Source organism: Podarcis raffonei, chromosome 15 (genome assembly GCF_027172205.1).
Source record: "Podarcis raffonei isolate rPodRaf1 chromosome 15, rPodRaf1.pri, whole genome shotgun sequence".
NCBI classification, from domain to species: Eukaryota; Metazoa; Chordata; class Lepidosauria; order Squamata; family Lacertidae; genus Podarcis; species Podarcis raffonei.
In genome coordinates this window covers 550,979-566,564 of record NC_070616.1, presented here as the reverse complement: position 1 = coordinate 566,564, position 15,586 = coordinate 550,979, and the positions used below count along the sequence as shown (strand labels likewise).

Genomic DNA, 15,586 nt, shown 5'->3' with positions numbered 1-15,586 from the left:
GGAGAGAGCCTCTCCTGGAATGGATGAGTGGCAGGCTCCTCTGGCAAGGAGTTTCAGCGGTCAGTGATGCACTGCCTAAAGAAGAGGCTGTATGCTTTTGTACAGGAGGTCCCCAAACCCACTGCCTTAGTTGGACGGAGGGAATATAAATCAAATCAATATACCCAAGCGTTTCCTTGGGTCCCAAAGGATGCTGAGAACAGGTGGGGCTAAGCAAGCCCTTCTTGTGGGCCCTGTGATGTTTGCAGCCTTTATTTGTAAGGTGGGGGAGGGACGTGGCTGCTCCCCGCTTGGAGACACGGGTCCATCTCTGCGTCCGTGAGCGCACACACGCAAGCACACACTCACCAATCAGGGGCACCACAAGGATGAACTGCCGGCAGTCCAGGAGCTTGACCAGGCTGCCCAGATGGTCAATGAAGCCGTTGGTGTCCGGCACCAGGAAGATGGGGCGGATCTCCAGCTCCATCTGCCGCACTTGGGCCTGGTCCTTCAGCACCGCCTAGCACAAAAAAATGCCCGCCTTTGAGCCGAGGGGGGATTCTCCCAGCATGCACCAGGGGGTCCCCCCTCCCCAAATTCTGCACAGCCTGAAGCGTGATGGAAAGCAAGCAGCTTGGTGCTGAATCCTTTCCCTCCCGCGCAGACCTGCCTGGGCCTTTCAGATCAGCCTCAGAGATGTCAAAGTAGAATTGGAAGGGACCCCAGGGGTCATCTAGTCCAACCCCCTGCAGTGCAGGAATCACAACTAAGCTCGCCCAGGGCCATTGCCTCAAGCTCTCAGGTGAGTGAGGGGCCCTTTCAGTGGAGCCCCCTCCCAGAAGAGACATTTGTATGTGCGTGTGGCTTGCCACTGGTTAAAAACATTTATGTTTTGACAGGTTTTTCATACTGGCTTCTCTGCTTGAGGGGCTCTTTTCAGTTTTGTTGATTATTATGGTTTATTCCGTGTATTAGTCATTAGTCTATTAGTCTCCACCTCCATTGTTCTGCCCGGACACTGAGGTCCAGCTCCAAGGGCCTTCTGGTGGTTCCCTCACTGCAAGAAGCAAAGTTAAAGGGAACCAGGCAGAGGGCCTTCTCGGTGGTGGTGCCTGCATTGTGAAACACCCTCCCACTAGATGTCAAGGAAATAAAGAACTATCTGGCTTTTAGAAGGCATCTGAAGGCAGCCCTGTTTAGGGAAGTTTTTAATGTCTGATGTTTTATTGTATTTTTAATATTTTGTTGGAAGCTGCCCGGAGAGGCTGGGGAAACCCAGCCAGATGGGTGAGGTATAAATAAATAAAATAATATAAAAGAGTCTCAAGCTTCTGTGATGCACTTCTAAGAGGTGACCTGACTGAAGTTTATGAAATGATGCCTCGCCTGGAGAAAGCGGAGAAAGGAAAGTTTCCCTCCCTCTCTCCTAACACCAGAACTGCTGGACGTGTGGCGTGTCGAGAGATTCAGGGCAGATACAAGAAAGTCCTTTTCATGCAGGAGAGAGCGATGGCCGCCAACTGGGATGGCTTTAGAAGAGCATTTGACAAATTCACAGAGGAGGAGGAGGAGGAGAGGGCTACGGAGGGTGGCTAGCCACAAGGGCTGTGCTCTCTCGCCACAGTCGGAGCCTGAATCCCAGTTGCTGGAAATCGCAGGAGGGGAGAGTTGCGCTCAGGCCTTGCTTGCTGGGGCATCTGACTGGCCACTGCGAGACCAGGAGGCTAGACTAGATGGGCCGCTGGCCTGATGCAGCAGGCCCTGCTCAGGTTCTTCTGCTTTTTATTTTTATGTCCCGGGAGCCGAGGAGGCGGCACTTGCGAACCCACCCACCCTGAACTGCTCCTTCAGCCTTGTCCGCATTTAGCTTTGCAGGAACGGCACAGCGAGGAATGTAAAAATACTGCCACGACGTCACGCATGTTCCCGGTGGGAGGAGCTGCTCCTGCAGTGCCCCTGACATGCGCATCCGGTGCCCAGGAGGTGCCGCCCTCCCTCCCCAGGCTCCTTGGCCCAGACTCCCGGGCTCCTGGCAAGGCTGAGCGAGGCCTGTGCCGGCCGTCACGTCCCATCCTGCCCCCCTGGGCTGGCCAGGGAGAGGACGACAGGATGCGCATGGTGATGGTGCTGGGGAGGGTGCCAAGTCCCCCCTCCCCTGCCTTCAAGGAGCCGGAGGGGAACTCGCCTCAGCAGGGTTCAGAGGCCAGGAGGAGGTTTGTTTGTGTTTGGCAGGGGCTGGCCGAGGGGGTACGGGGGGGGGGGGGAGCGGCGACATCCGGCTGGGCCAGAGAAAGGGGCGTCTGCAAGAGGGGTGGAAAAGGCTGTGAAAAAGCGGGCAGGTGGCTGTAGGGGCACCCAGAGGCAGCCAAGTGCCCCCTCCGCTAGAACCCATGCCCAAAAGGCTTCCTTGAGAAGAATGGCAACTGAGGGCGTGCAAAGCTGCTCTGCCCTTCCTGCTGCAGGTTGGGGAAGAGGGAAAACAGTTTCCTGGGGAAGACTGTCCCTGAGCGCGTGCAAAGTTGCATGCGCCGCTGGGGAAGAGAGGGAATGGGCGCAGAGAGGCCAAAACTTCCATGCCACGGGAGAGGCTTGGCAACTGGCGAGCGGCAGGTTCCGCCGCCCTGCCGGACGCCCCGTGGCGCTTGCTGGTCGTCACTGCGCCCGCCCTGGAGCCGCCTGGGTGGGGGTTGCCCTTCCGCCGCTGGCAGGTGCCTGGCTGTCCGTCTGCGTGCGCACGTGCTGGACGACTCGGAGGAGGGCTAAATATAGGCAGAGCGTCTCCCCGCAGCCCACCCGCCCCGCCCGCCCGCAGCTGGACCTGGCGAGGGGGGCGGGAGCGCGGCTATTCCGGGCAGCCCCCCTGGGGAGAGCGGCTGCCCTGCTCCGCAGTGCCCAGAGGAAGAGCTTGTTATGGTTCAGGTGGGAATGTTTCAGCTGGGCAGGAAATGCCTCCACTCCAGGCAGACAAAGGACCGGGCAGAGGGGTGGGGGGCAGAAAGAGTGCAAAGCGCTCCTTCTGTTGGCTAGATGACACCCCCCCCCGCCCAGTCTGAGACAGGTTTGGATGGCCAAGATTCTGGCTCAGACCGCATGGGAGAGACTCACACGGCACAAGAATATCAAAACAGCCTGGATTAGAGCGGGGGGGGGGAGGGGGCGGGGCATACTAGTCCAAAATCCTGTTCTCAGAGTAGCCAAGCAGATGCCCCAAAGCGAAGCCCATAAGCAAGCAGGACCTGAGTGCAAGATCAGCTTCTCTCCCCATTTAAAGGTAAAGGTAAAGGGACCCCTGACCATTAGGTCCAGTCTTGACCCACTCTGGGGTTGCGGCGCTCATCTCGCTTTATTGGCCGAGGGAGCTGGCGTACAGCTTCCGGGTCATGTGGCCAGCATGACTAAGCCGCATCTGGCGAACCAGAGCAGTGAACGGAAACACCGTTTACCTTCACGCCAGAGCGGTACCTATTTGTCTACTTGCACTTTGACGTGCTTTCGAACTGCTAGGTTGGCAGGAGCAGGGACTGAGCAACGGGAGCTCACCCCATCATGAGGATTCGAACTGCCAACCTTCTGATCGGCAAGCCCTAGGCTCTGTGGTTTAACCCACAGCGCCACCCGTGTCCCAAATGCTCTCCCCATTTACGAATCCCAAAAACTACTATCCGAAAGCATTTACTGCTTCCAACAGTTGCCTAGATTTGGGGCCAAACTCTGGCCCTTTTGGCCTGGCCACCAGCCCTGCTGCTGCTGCTCCTGCCTCTCCTTCCGTGGCCTTTGCTGACCTGGCAGTGGTCTTTACGTAGAGAATGCTCCCCCCGCCCGCTTGCTGTGCCGCTCTCATTTGGGTAAGGAGGAGAAACCTCCGTGGCATTTCTGCTTTCTCCTGCTTCCTACTGTGGAGGCGAAGCGGAGCCACTGCGGTTAGGAGCCATGGGCAGCCCTCTCCTCCGGCACGAATCTGTCCAGCCCTCTTTTAAAGCCATCCAGGTTGGGGGCCATCTTGCAAGAAGGAGTTCCACAATCTTAACTAGGCGCTGCGTGGCTTGCCACCTTGGGTGCCCTCCTTGACTTGCCTGTGCCAGGTCCTGCTGCCCTCCCAAGGGAGATTTTAAAAATCTCTTGCTGCTTTTGGAGTGGCCCAGGATGGCAGAGCCACCCACCCAGAGGACGCACGGCTCCCTGCCGGCTCTCCTTGCAGCCTTGGCTCCAGCCAAGCAAGCTTCACGCTCTCTCTCCCCTGTGCCTCATGTGCTGGGTCGCTCTGGCTTGCCAGAACGCAGGGCCCTTTCTTCCTCTCCTCTCCTCCTGGCAGGCAGGCAGAGCGGCTGGCTGGCTGCAGCCTCAGCCATTGGGCCACGGTGGGCCTGGAGAGGAGAGAAAGAGAGAGCACAAGAGAGAGCGCTGGTGGTTCTGGGCCCGCAGCCAACAGCCGGCGGGTACACATGTGCGCTGCTCTCCCAGTAGGGCCTTCAGCGGCCCTGTTTTACAACCACCTCGGCACAGACTCCAGAGTTCACGCATATGGCTAGACAGATGTGTTTGGCTGGCGTTCAAGGCTGGGAAATGAAGAGTTATGGAAGTGAAGAGGGCCCTGGGCACTGCAAGGAGAGAGAATTTGGGGCGGGGGGGGGGGAGAGGAGAGAGAGAAAGAGAGAGAGAGAAGGAGGGAGGAGGAATTTCCCTTGGCTGTAGGGAGCCAGCCAGCCAGCCAGCCTGCAGGCTCGAGAGGCAAGCCAGCCAACGCCCTAGGGCACACACACTCTCTCTCTCCCCTGCAGTTGGCACAGTGGTGCTTCGAACTGCCGTTTATTTCATTCCATTAATTAATGAATGAATTAAATTTGCCCACCACCCTTCATCTGTAGAGGTCGGTTTACAGCAGAATCAACAGGACTACGAGGGGGGGGGGATGTCGTGGTGAGCTCTGCTGCGGTTTGGGGGATGTGGGACTCAGGCGCAGCAAAGCCATCCAGTTCAGCTCCTGTCCTGCGTGAGATTTACGATACAGAGGCGGTTAGGGACTTTGGGATTGCCACCTTGGTCCTGGAGGCTGCTGCCCCCGACTCGCCCAATGATCCGCCTGGCCCAGCAAGCAGGGAGGGTGTGCCACCCTGATGGTCCTTGGGATTGCGCTCCCAAAAGCTTCCCAGAGATGTGCGGTTGGCATCACCACTGAGGCTAATCTACCCATTTGTCTAATTCTCTTTTAAAGCCATCCAGGTTGGTGGCCATCACTGTCTCCTGCAGGAGGGAGTTCCACAATTTAACTTTGCATTGTGTGAAGGAGGAGTTTCCCCCTGTCCTGAATCTCCCAACATTTAGCTTCTCTGGATGCTCACGAGTGTTAGGAGAAAGGAAGGGAAGCTTATTTCTAGCCGCACCTCGCGTATTTTATGTTTTTTGTTCACAGCTTATTTTTGCTGTACGTTTGTTAAACTCATCTGTTGGGTATTTTTAAAAAAAGAATTCCACTTACATGTTGCATGAAACGTGTGATATGCCACCTTGGAACATTTTCAATGAAAGGCTGTTAAGAAATATTTAAAGCCAGGGGCAGGGAACCTTTTGTTCAGGCCCTAGGGCCACATTCCCTTCCAGGGGCCCCATGTGCAGGGCCAGAGGCAAGGGCCAATTATGCACATTTAATTTAGCTTTCTACACTAGGCTAGCTTCTGCAGACACTCAGATGCCTCCCAAAACCATGTGAAGTATTAAGCAGAGCTAGAAAGGGGCTTGGGAGATTTCCAAGGGCCGGGCGCTGAGGCTTGGAGGGCCGTATTTGGGGCTTGAAGCTTCCTACCTCTGCTATAAGTAAATGGATACATGCATGCAAGCTGAGATTCCTGTGCTGCAGGGGTTGGACTAGATGACTCTGGGGACACCTCCCAGCTTTACAATTCGACCACACGCCCCAATGCAAACCTGGATCTTGTCTTGCCGGCGCTGCTGTTCAGCCACCTTCCTGGTCAGCGCTTGCTTCTTGGCCCGCAGCTCCCTGATGTCCAGCTCTCCGCCGCTGCCGTCGGCCTCCGAGTCGTCCTCAAAAGCCTCGATCCGGACATCCTCCTCCTTGTCACCAGCCAGGAGAAGGGGGGGAAGAAGAAAAGTAAGGGTGGTTGGGAAGGACAACGGCAACAAAGGAAAGCTAGCAAGCTATATGCAGCGCTTTTGGTCCCCCCTCCCTGTTCCATCTTCCCACCATGAACACTGGGAATTGCACGGTTGATCTCGCTGCAGGAGGATGGGAGCCCCTGTAGGGAACTATAATTCCCAGGGATCCTTGGGAGCAGGCGCTGCACCATGGCTCACCCCTTCGCCTCCTCACTGCAAGAAACTCCTCCTGCTGCTACTGCCGGGAAAGGGGTGGAGAGGACCAAGGGCAGGGAGACGTTCCCCATCACAGAAGGGACCCTGAGGGTCATCTAGCAATCACAGCTGAAGGATTCCGTACAGACTCTACCACCTCCCAGCCCCTGGGCTCCTGCACACGCACCACATGTTTCACAGGGACACACAAGATATTCTGCTCCAAACCCCTTTTGCAAAAGGGGAAAGGAAGCAGCAGCAGCAGCAGCAGCTGATTGGAGGTCCTTGTCTCCTGGGCCCAAGGCTGGGCAAGAGGGTCTCCCCAGCCTCAGAATCCGAAGTCTCTCCTCCTCTATTCTGCACAAGAACCTCAGAAGAGCCAGATGGATCAGGCCAGTTGCCCCTCCAGTCCAGCCTGCTGTCCCCACAGGAGCCAACCCATTATGGGAAACCCACAAGCAGGCTCTGAGCACAAGAGCCTTCTCCCCTCCTGCAGTTCCCAGCAACTGGGATTCAGAAGTATTGCTGCCTCTGACCGTGGAGGCAGAGCCAAGCCCCTGGGCTAGTAGCCACTGACAGCCCTCTTCTCCTCGATGAATTTGTCTGATCCTCTTTTTCAACCTATCCATGTTGGCGGCCATCCCTGCCTCCCGTGGGAGGGAGTCCCATACTTCAACTCAGCACTGCGTGAAGGACTCTCTTTTATGCATCCTCAATTTCCCAACCTTCAGCTTCAACACATATCCTTGAGTTCTCACGTTATGAGTGACTTTTCTCTATCTGCTTTCTCTATGCCACGCATGTCTTTTATAAACTTCTATTGTGTTGCCTCTCACTCGCCTTTTCTCTAAAGTAATCCTCAAAGTTGCAACCTTCCTTCACGGGTTCCCTCTCAATTCCCTCAATTATTTGGGCTGCCCTTTTCTGATCTTTCTCCCTGCTCTACAATATCCTCTTTCAGGTGAGGCAGCCAGAACGGTCCTCCTCTGCGGATTTTATCTGTAAGCCGCCTTGCGTCCGGGTCAGGGAAAAAGGAGGGGTGTAAATAAACAAATCTGTCCCATCCTCTTTTAAAGCCATTTGGCTGGTGGCTGCTTCCTGTGGGAGCGAGTTCCGCAGTTTAACTCTGTGGAGAACGAAGGAGGACTTTCTTCTGCCTCCCACCTCCCTCCTGCGAGATCCTCCTCAAGGCAAGCGCAGCCTTGCAGAGCTGCTGGCAGGGATGCTGAACGAACACCAAGCGCTCACACACTCTCACACACGGACGGCCTGCAGAGAACCCCGGGCTACAGGAACAAGCCGGGGCAGAAAAACAAGAGGAGAAATTCCTTAATCACATCAGGATGTGTGTGTGTGAAAGAGAGAGCGCGAGAGGCAAAGGGAGGGCAGGGAAGAGGAGGCGGGGGGGGGGAGAGAAGAGCCAGCACCAAGCCCCTCTCTTCCTGTACGTGGGCTGCTGTTCGGCGCTGCTTCTCACCCCCCCTCCACCGCCCCAATAAACTCGATCCTGAGCCTGAACCCTCACCCTGCTCTGCCTTCCACCCCCAACCCTTTCCTGCTGGGCCTGAGCTGCACGTTATTAAAGCTGTGCCCCCCACCCCGAAAGGAATCATTATTTGGAAAGCGCATCTGGAACTCATCGCTGTTGCCAGAGAGAGAGACAGAGAGAGACAGAGAAATAAAGGCTGCTGGCAGGAAGGGGCACAGATGAGTGCAGCGGCAGCAGGACCCCCCCCCCCAAAGGCTGGTCTTCCTCCTCCTCCTCCTCCTGGCCAGCTATAAATAGCGGGGAGCGCGGCCAGCCCAGGCCCCGCTGGGGCAATTGCTCCTGCTGCTGCCTGCGCTGATCTCTCCCCCCCCCCGCCCTCCGGTACCTGATCTTCCAGTTGTTTTCCCTCTTGGCTGGCTGCTTCCTTTCCCATGGCGTCTGGGACGGGGGCCACTGACACATACTTTCCACCCTTGAATGCCAGCAATGGCTCTTCTTGGCCACAGAGGGCTTCCAGGAAATACTTCAGCACAGTGACCCGCTTGCAGTCCGCCGCAATGACCTACGGAGGAGCCAGGATGAGAGAGATGGAGGGGGTGGGGACACACAACAAGATAGAGAGGTCAGAGGGCATTGTCTGGGCAGGGGGGACGGGACAGGGCGCAGGCACGTAGCAGAGCCAGAGGGAGACCCGGGTTTGAGTCCTGCTGGCAACACGGCAGCAACCAACCTCTCCGACACTAAACAGGCTGCTGGGCCGTTGGCCAGGAGAGGAGAGGGCATCTGTGGCTAAGGAGAGAAGCAGTGGGGCTTAGTGGTTAGTGTACTGAGCGAAGGCCTGGGATGAAATTCCTGCTCAGCCAGGAAGCTCACCAGCCGACTTCGCCCTGGTCACTTGTCTCCCAGGCTCACACTCTACAGGGTTGTTGTGGAGATTGAAGGGAGAGAGGGAGAAGGTGCACACCATTGTGGGCTCCTTGGAGGAACAGCAGGATATCCTGTTCTCCAGATCCTCGGAGCTTCAAGTTGGAGATGCCAAACCCCCGATGGAGGGGGCGGCTCTTGTGGCATTATGAGAACATGATCCGAGAGACTTCTCTGCCCGCTGCGACTGCTCACGACAGCAAATGGGCTTCTGAGCTGGATTCAGCTCTGGGACCTTCCCGTTTACGCATCTATATTTAAACCACCGTACCTTCTTTATCAATTTCTATTTTTGAACCATCATATCTATATCAATCTCTAAACCTGGCAAACCTTTGAAGCAGTTGAAACAATAAAAGAGTTCAATACAATAACAGGTGGGAATGTAGATACAGAAAAGGGGAGCGTTTTAGGGTGCTCCAGCACGAGGGCCTGTTCCAGCCACATGTTGGATCTGCCCAGGAAAGAGGGCAAGCTGCCAAGGTGCCCCACTCCTGTAACCCACAGGAGAGCCTCTGAGGGGCACCAGGTTGGCCAAGGCTGGCCAAAACCGTGCCACCCTTTTCCTCCTTGCGGGTTTCCCTTTGGGCATCTAGGTGGCCACTGTGAGGAAAGGCTGAGGGGCCAGATGGGCCACTGGCCTGATCCAGGAGGCTCTTGGACCAGACCAGCACCCTGCTTTCCACAGCAGCCAAGAAGACACCCAAAGCAGGATTCGAAAGGGACGCCCCTTTCCTGCTGCAGCTACCCAGTGAATGGTGCTCAAGAGGGTAGACCGGGTGCCAGCAACCTTTTTCAGCCGGGGGCCGGTCCACCGTCCCTCAGACCATGTGGGGGGCCGGACTATATTTTTTTGGGGGAGGGAATGAACGAATTCCTGTGCCCCACATATAACCCAGAGATGCATTTTAAATAAAAGGACACATTCTACTCATGTAAAAACACGCTGATTCCAGGACTGTCCAGGGGCCGGAATGAGAGGGCGATTGGGCCACATCCGGCCCACGGGCCTCAGGTTGCCTACCCCTGGGGTAGACTGTGCCTGGACGTGGAAGCTCCATGTGCCCATCAAGATCAGCAGCCCCTGCCAGCCCTCTCCTCCTCCTCCTCGGATATGTCCAATCCTCTCCAAAGCCTCTTACGCCAGCAGCCATCACTGCCCCATCTTCCAAGTCAGTGACGCACCCGGGTGAAGAAATCCTTCCTTCTCTCGCCAGCCAGGGAGGGCTGCGATCCTTGACAGGCTCGGCTCTGATGGACAGGGCTTCCGAGAGAGAGAGAGCCTGCAGGGCGGTCGAGCCAACATCCCTCATTGCTGAGGGAAGTGGGAGGAGGGAACCTGGGCTGGGGAGGGAGAGAAGGGAGGGCAGGCATCCCAGCATTGCTGGCACAGACTCCTGCTCCTCCATGCCCATTTCAAAGGCACAAAAAAGCAGGGTGGTGTTTTTCTTTTTTTTGGGGGGGGTGCCCTCCTTCCTGCTGCCCTCCTTCACTTCAGGGAATTGGTGCTTCTGCTGTGGCCAGGTCCCCCCAGAAGGGATTTCAAGGTGAAAATGTAGACCCACCCACCCCCAATGGCAAGTGCCCATGCTGGCTGACTGCAATGCCAGCCAGACAAAGGAGTCACAGAACTGTAAAACTGGAAAGTACCCCCAAAGGTCATCCAGTCCAACCCCCCGCCATGTAGGAGTCACAGGAGCCCCAAGAGCCTGAGAAAAAAATGAGATGGGAAGCCGCAGGATGGAAGACGGCTGCCGGACAGCTGTTCCCCCCGTGTCCTCAGCTCCTCCCGTCTTGTCCCATTCTGCGCTGCATCCTTCACTGAGCTACAGACCTTTCCGTGAAAGTAAAGGAAGATTCTAGTCCTCATGGCTCTCAATAAAAGGCTGAAACAGGAACCTAGGAAGTGGCCTTATACCCAGTCAAACCAATGGTTCATTTAATGCAATAGTGTCTACACTGACTGGCAGCAGCTCTCCAGGGTTTCAGGCAGGAGTCTCTCCCAGTCTAGGAAATAAAACAACTATTTGACTTTTAGAAGACGTGTGAAGGCAGTCCTGTGCAGGGAGGTTTTAAATGTTTGATGTTTTATTGTGTTTTTAATATTTTGTTGGGAGCTGCCCAGAGTGGCTGGGACAACCTAGTCAGATGGGTGGCATATAAACAATAAAGTTATTATTATGATGACCTGGAGATGCCTTTGGGGGTTGAACCAGGAACCTGCTGCCGGCAAGACAGATGCTGTACGGCCCTCCGCTGCCTGCAGAGAAGACGGTGAGCCCTTTGGGCACAGTTGCCCTTGACCGTGAGCACCGGAGGCCTGGCCTGCGAGAGGGGATGCCTGCTGGCCAGCAGAGGGATCAAGGGGGAAGAAGCGTGCCCCACAAGCAGCACCAGCAGAGAGGTCCCCAGCACTCTCTGGGCCAAGAGGGAGGGAGTGAGGGGCGCTGGCCTAGCCCGGGGGGCTCCCTGTGGAGGCTGACTCAGAGCTGCCTGGGCTGGTGGGGAAAGGCAGCTCTGCTCTGCCCGGGAGAGAGGAAGTGCTTGCACTTCCCCTGCCCCCTGGAGCTGCCAGCTTCCTCTCTGCCGCAGGGTAATCGGAGTCCCCTGGCGCATGGGCCATCAGCTGCCTCACCCCGCCGTGACCTCCCTGGCCTGACATTGCCCCCACCCGGCAGGAAGCAGGGAACATGCTGCAATGGGGAGGGGGGAGGAGCCGCTCCCCCTCCCCAACAAGCGTGGGTCTGCCGGTGTGGGGAGAGAGCGAGCAAGAGGGGGTGTCCGTGGGACGCAGCTGAGGCGGGGAGGCCTTGGAAGTGCCACAACTGGCCAGCAACCCACCTGGCCTGCCTTAAAGGGTTGGGGTATGGGAGCACCCTCTGAGCACCCAAGTCTGGGCACGGGCCTTGCATGAAGGAGATGCCAGGTTCAATCCCCAATGGCATCTGTCGGCAGGGGAAAAAACCACTCCTGTCTGAAAAGCCGCCCTGTGAGAGGGAATCGTGTGGGGTGCTCAGGATGGAGCTGGTGCTGCCAAGGTCCTCTGAGAGTCCACTCCCCTTCTGGAGCACTCTGGGTTTTGGGCAGGGACTGTGGCCCGCCAATTCTGGTGCTGGCCCTTTGTGGCTCCTGCTCCTCCCCCTCTGCCCTTGCGAGCCAAAGCCCAGCTCCTAAAGTTTCGATCCTGCGACTGGAAATGTTTCCCCTGCCCCATCCAGTGGACCTGACAGGAGACGGGTCTGGACGGGCGACAGAGGGCGGAGTGCTGAATGGAGATGCTGGCAGGCCTGAGCCCCTGGCAAGACAGCGTGGCTCGCCGTGGCAGTGAGAGTGCGAAGGACGATAATGCACTCTTTGGCACCAGGTGACATAAATCCCGTGACCGGGTTTGTGGGATGTACGAACATGAGAAGAGGCTGCTGGATCAGGCCAGTGGGGGCCCCTCTAGTGCAGCGTCCTCTTCCCAGAGTGATTGCCCAGGTGCCTCTTGTGGGAATAACCTCCGTTCAAGGGGTTTCTCTGGGTCCAGGGAAGCGTTGGGGTGTTGCTGCAGAGAGAAGGCGGCGCTGGAAGAATCTGTGCATGGGGGGAAAGAGGTGGCAGGATCCAGCCAAGACTTGGGGCTCTGTGCCACACACCCCAGAGGCACAAACTTCCCCTGCAGCTCACATTCCCTGGACCACCTCCAAAGGAGGCTTGCTTTACTGATCGCCTCCCCTCTGTTAATTCCTGACACCTTTTGGCTGGCTTTCACAGTTTGTCTGAAGCGCTTGGGAGCGAGAGAGCCAGCACAGGGTTGACACCAGCCTTGACTGGGAAAGGTCAACCTCGCCAGCCCCTTGGCAGCAAAGCTCGGCAGCTGCAGCACAGGACCCGGTGGGGGCAGGAGATGAGGTGGGGCTCAGGAGAAGGCCCAAAAGCTCTCCTGGCAAGGAGCTGGTGAAAGTGGCTGCCAGAGCCTCCCTTCCTCCTTTGCTGGCAGAGGCTCCTCGGAGCACTTAACAGGTGATTAAAACATCAGGACAGGAGAGACCCTGAGCCAAGCGCTCCACTTGGCCACATTTGCACACCAGGGGAAGCTGGAGGCAGCCCCATCTCTTTGCTCCCCTGACCACGCAGCTGTCCCTGTGGTTCCCAAAGTGGGGGGTGTCACCCCTTGGGGGCAGAGCAGTTTCCTGGCAAGGGGGCAGCAGAGGGGCACTGGAGGTGCAAAGGACTGTCGGACTGGGAAAGCTGGTTTCACTGCATCAATTTCACCCGTTTTGTTGAATTAAGTTAAATAGTTCCAACCGGATTTTGAATAAATGTGCAACCAATTGTTCCTGTTATGAATTTCATTGTGTTCGGGAAGACCACTATGCTGAATAATGCTTTTTATAGGGTAGGGGGCTCTGGGGAGGAGTTTGTGGAAACAAGGGGGTGGGGGCCTGAAAAAGTTTGGGAACCACTGAGCAACGGGCCTATTTGCCACCCACTCCTGGCTGGAGGTCTGGCCCTGAGCAATGGGAGAGGCACCCCCTGAGGTCATGGCAGGCCTTCGGGGCTCTGCGGCAGGAGTGGCGCAAGGGCTGGCAAGCTGGCCACCCTGAGCTGCAGGCAGGGCTGGGCTGAATCCCACCTGCAGGAGGAGCACCAGGCAGCTGCTCTGTCCCTGGGGGAGGAGAACGTGGGTGCAAGCCTGGCAAAAGAGGTGGGCAGGATGATCTGGGAAGCAGGAGAGTGGCCTCATCCCCACTGGCGCTCTGGCTCGCCCACTTCCAGGGCAAGTCCCTGCCAGAGAGGGCACCAGAAGGTGCAGGCTCAGCAGAAGGGGTGGAGGCGTGGCATTTGGGGGCAGCGTTCCGCTGAGCTACCAACAAGTCATCAAAATGCTGTTCTGCAAAAAAAGGCTGAATCCTCTGCAACCGTTTCCGAGTCACGCAAACAAAGCAGCGCTTGCACAATATGCAATGGTGGGGGAAGGCCAAAGAGCCACTGCAGGCAAGCACAGGCTCCCCAGCCCAGCCACAAAAGCCTCGCTGTTTTCCACGACTGTGGTGGCTGCTGCCCACATGCTGTCAAACCTCCTTGGCAGACTCAAACAAACCCAAGCTTCTAATTCTGCTGCTGCCAAAACCTGAAACAGATGCAGAATCCTGCAGTGGCAGGAAGTGCTTGCGGCAGCCATGGAGCAGCACTCACCTAAGAAGAAAGAGCCTGCTGGATCAGGCCAGTGGCCTATCTAGTCCAGCATCCTGTTCTCGCAGGGGCCGACCAGATGCCTGGTAGAAACCTGCAAGCAGGATTCGAACACAGGAGCCTTCTCCCCTCCTGCCTGCTCTTTTCAGCAACTGGCATTCAGAAGCATCGCTACCTCTGGCTGTGCAGAGCTGAGTCCTGGGGGCTAGTAGCCTCCTCCAGGAATGTGTCTACTCCTCTTCGAAAGCCATTCAAGTTGGTGGCAATCTTTGCCTCCTGAGGGAGCGAGTTCCGCAGTTTAACTGTGTGCTGCGTGAAGAAGGACTTTGTTCTATCTGTCCCAAATCTTGCAACTATGGACAACCTCGGCAGAACAGGAAGAGTCAAGGGTGACCTGGGGAGGCTTTACAAGGGCAGAGAGAGAGAGAGACTGAGGGAGCTTTCACTTCCTGTCCGGACACCACATAAGCGCCTCCCTGCTGCTTCAGCCTTGCGGCAGGTCTTAATCTGGGCACTTGCTCTGCCTCCCTCCTATTCACAGGCACTGGGACGTGTCTTTTTCAAGGGCTGAACGCCTTCCGAAGGTGGCCGGGGCCTGTCCAGGGGCCTGGATCCATCCTTTCCGCGCCTGTTCTTCCTCCTCCCTGGTTCCTCCGGAGGAGGAGAGGGTCGGAGGGGAGGAAGCCCTGTCCTTCCCCTCCCTCCCCTCCACGCCCTCAACATGATCTAGCTCTTGGCGGAACCGCTGGCCAGACATTACCAGTGCTGGTGGAGCAGGAGCGTTCCAAGGAGTTGCTGCAGGGACCCAGAGAGGAGGAGGCGGGGGCACCAGGAGGGTGGGGGGAGCAGGCCAGAGAAACGGGGAGAGGCTCAGCTCTGGGAGTTCAAGGCAGGGTTGATGGGCTCTCTGGCTGGCTCTCTGGCTCAAGAGGGACATCCCACATTTCAGGGAGCTGCGACTCCGCAATCCATCTCAAATCTGCAGAGAGCCCAGCTGGACAGGCACCTCTCCACGTCCTCTTCCCCCCGCCCTGCACCTTCAGCAACAAATCTCAAGCCTTGATCGGAGTTAGCTCAGCGTTTCCGAGCCTCTGACAGGAGATGGGAGGTGGGGATGGGCCACAGCTGGCCAGCTGCAAACCTGGGCGTAGTTTGTTCCGCTGCCCGTGGGCCAGGCAGGACCTCTCTCTCTCTCTCTCCAGATGAGGCTTCTCCTACCGGCTGCCTCCCCAGGCAGGTCCTCCTGCCAGCAAAGAGCAGGAAAGATTTTCCAGCCCATTGTCTTATCCGCCCCAAGATGCACATTTCTCCCCACTCACTGCTGCCAGCTGCGTCTCTTCCCCAGGCACGGGGCGTCCTGGAAAGAGAGATACTTGCCATGAAGGAGGACAGGGGAGGAACGTTCTGCAACCCTGCTTCTTCTCCATGTCACCCCACAACAGGGCACCCCAGATGAAGGGGTGGGGAGGCAGCAATGCTACCGAATGCCAACTGCGGAAACCACAGGAGGGGAAAGGGCTCTGCCTGTGGGTTTTCCATTCAGGCATCTGGTTGGCCATTGTGAGAGCAGGATGTTGGACTAGGTAGGCCACTGGCAAGGTCCAGAGAGCGACCAGAGAACCAGGCTCAAGCCCCATCTTGGAGTGACTATTGTGGGGCAGATCTGCGGAGCCAGAAGGAGCCAAGCGTGCCATCCTGCCCTGAAAG

General features: G+C 57.1%; 1 protein-coding gene across 4 annotated transcripts in view; it reads right to left on the bottom strand.

The window, feature by feature from the left end:
* SMG6 (SMG6 nonsense mediated mRNA decay factor) overlaps positions 1 to 15,586 on the bottom strand; it is a 92,683-nt gene that overhangs the window by 5,798 nt on the left and 71,299 nt on the right. For all 4 annotated transcript variants that reach the window (XM_053366348.1, XM_053366345.1, XM_053366346.1 and 1 more), the window contains exons 14-16: positions 8,163 to 8,339; positions 5,905 to 6,051; positions 349 to 502 (exon numbers count right to left, since the gene is read on the bottom strand). In XM_053366348.1, the coding sequence (XP_053222323.1) occupies positions 349 to 502; positions 5,905 to 6,051; positions 8,163 to 8,339 (478 nt within the window). The remainder of the gene's footprint in view (positions 1 to 348; positions 503 to 5,904; positions 6,052 to 8,162; positions 8,340 to 15,586) is intronic.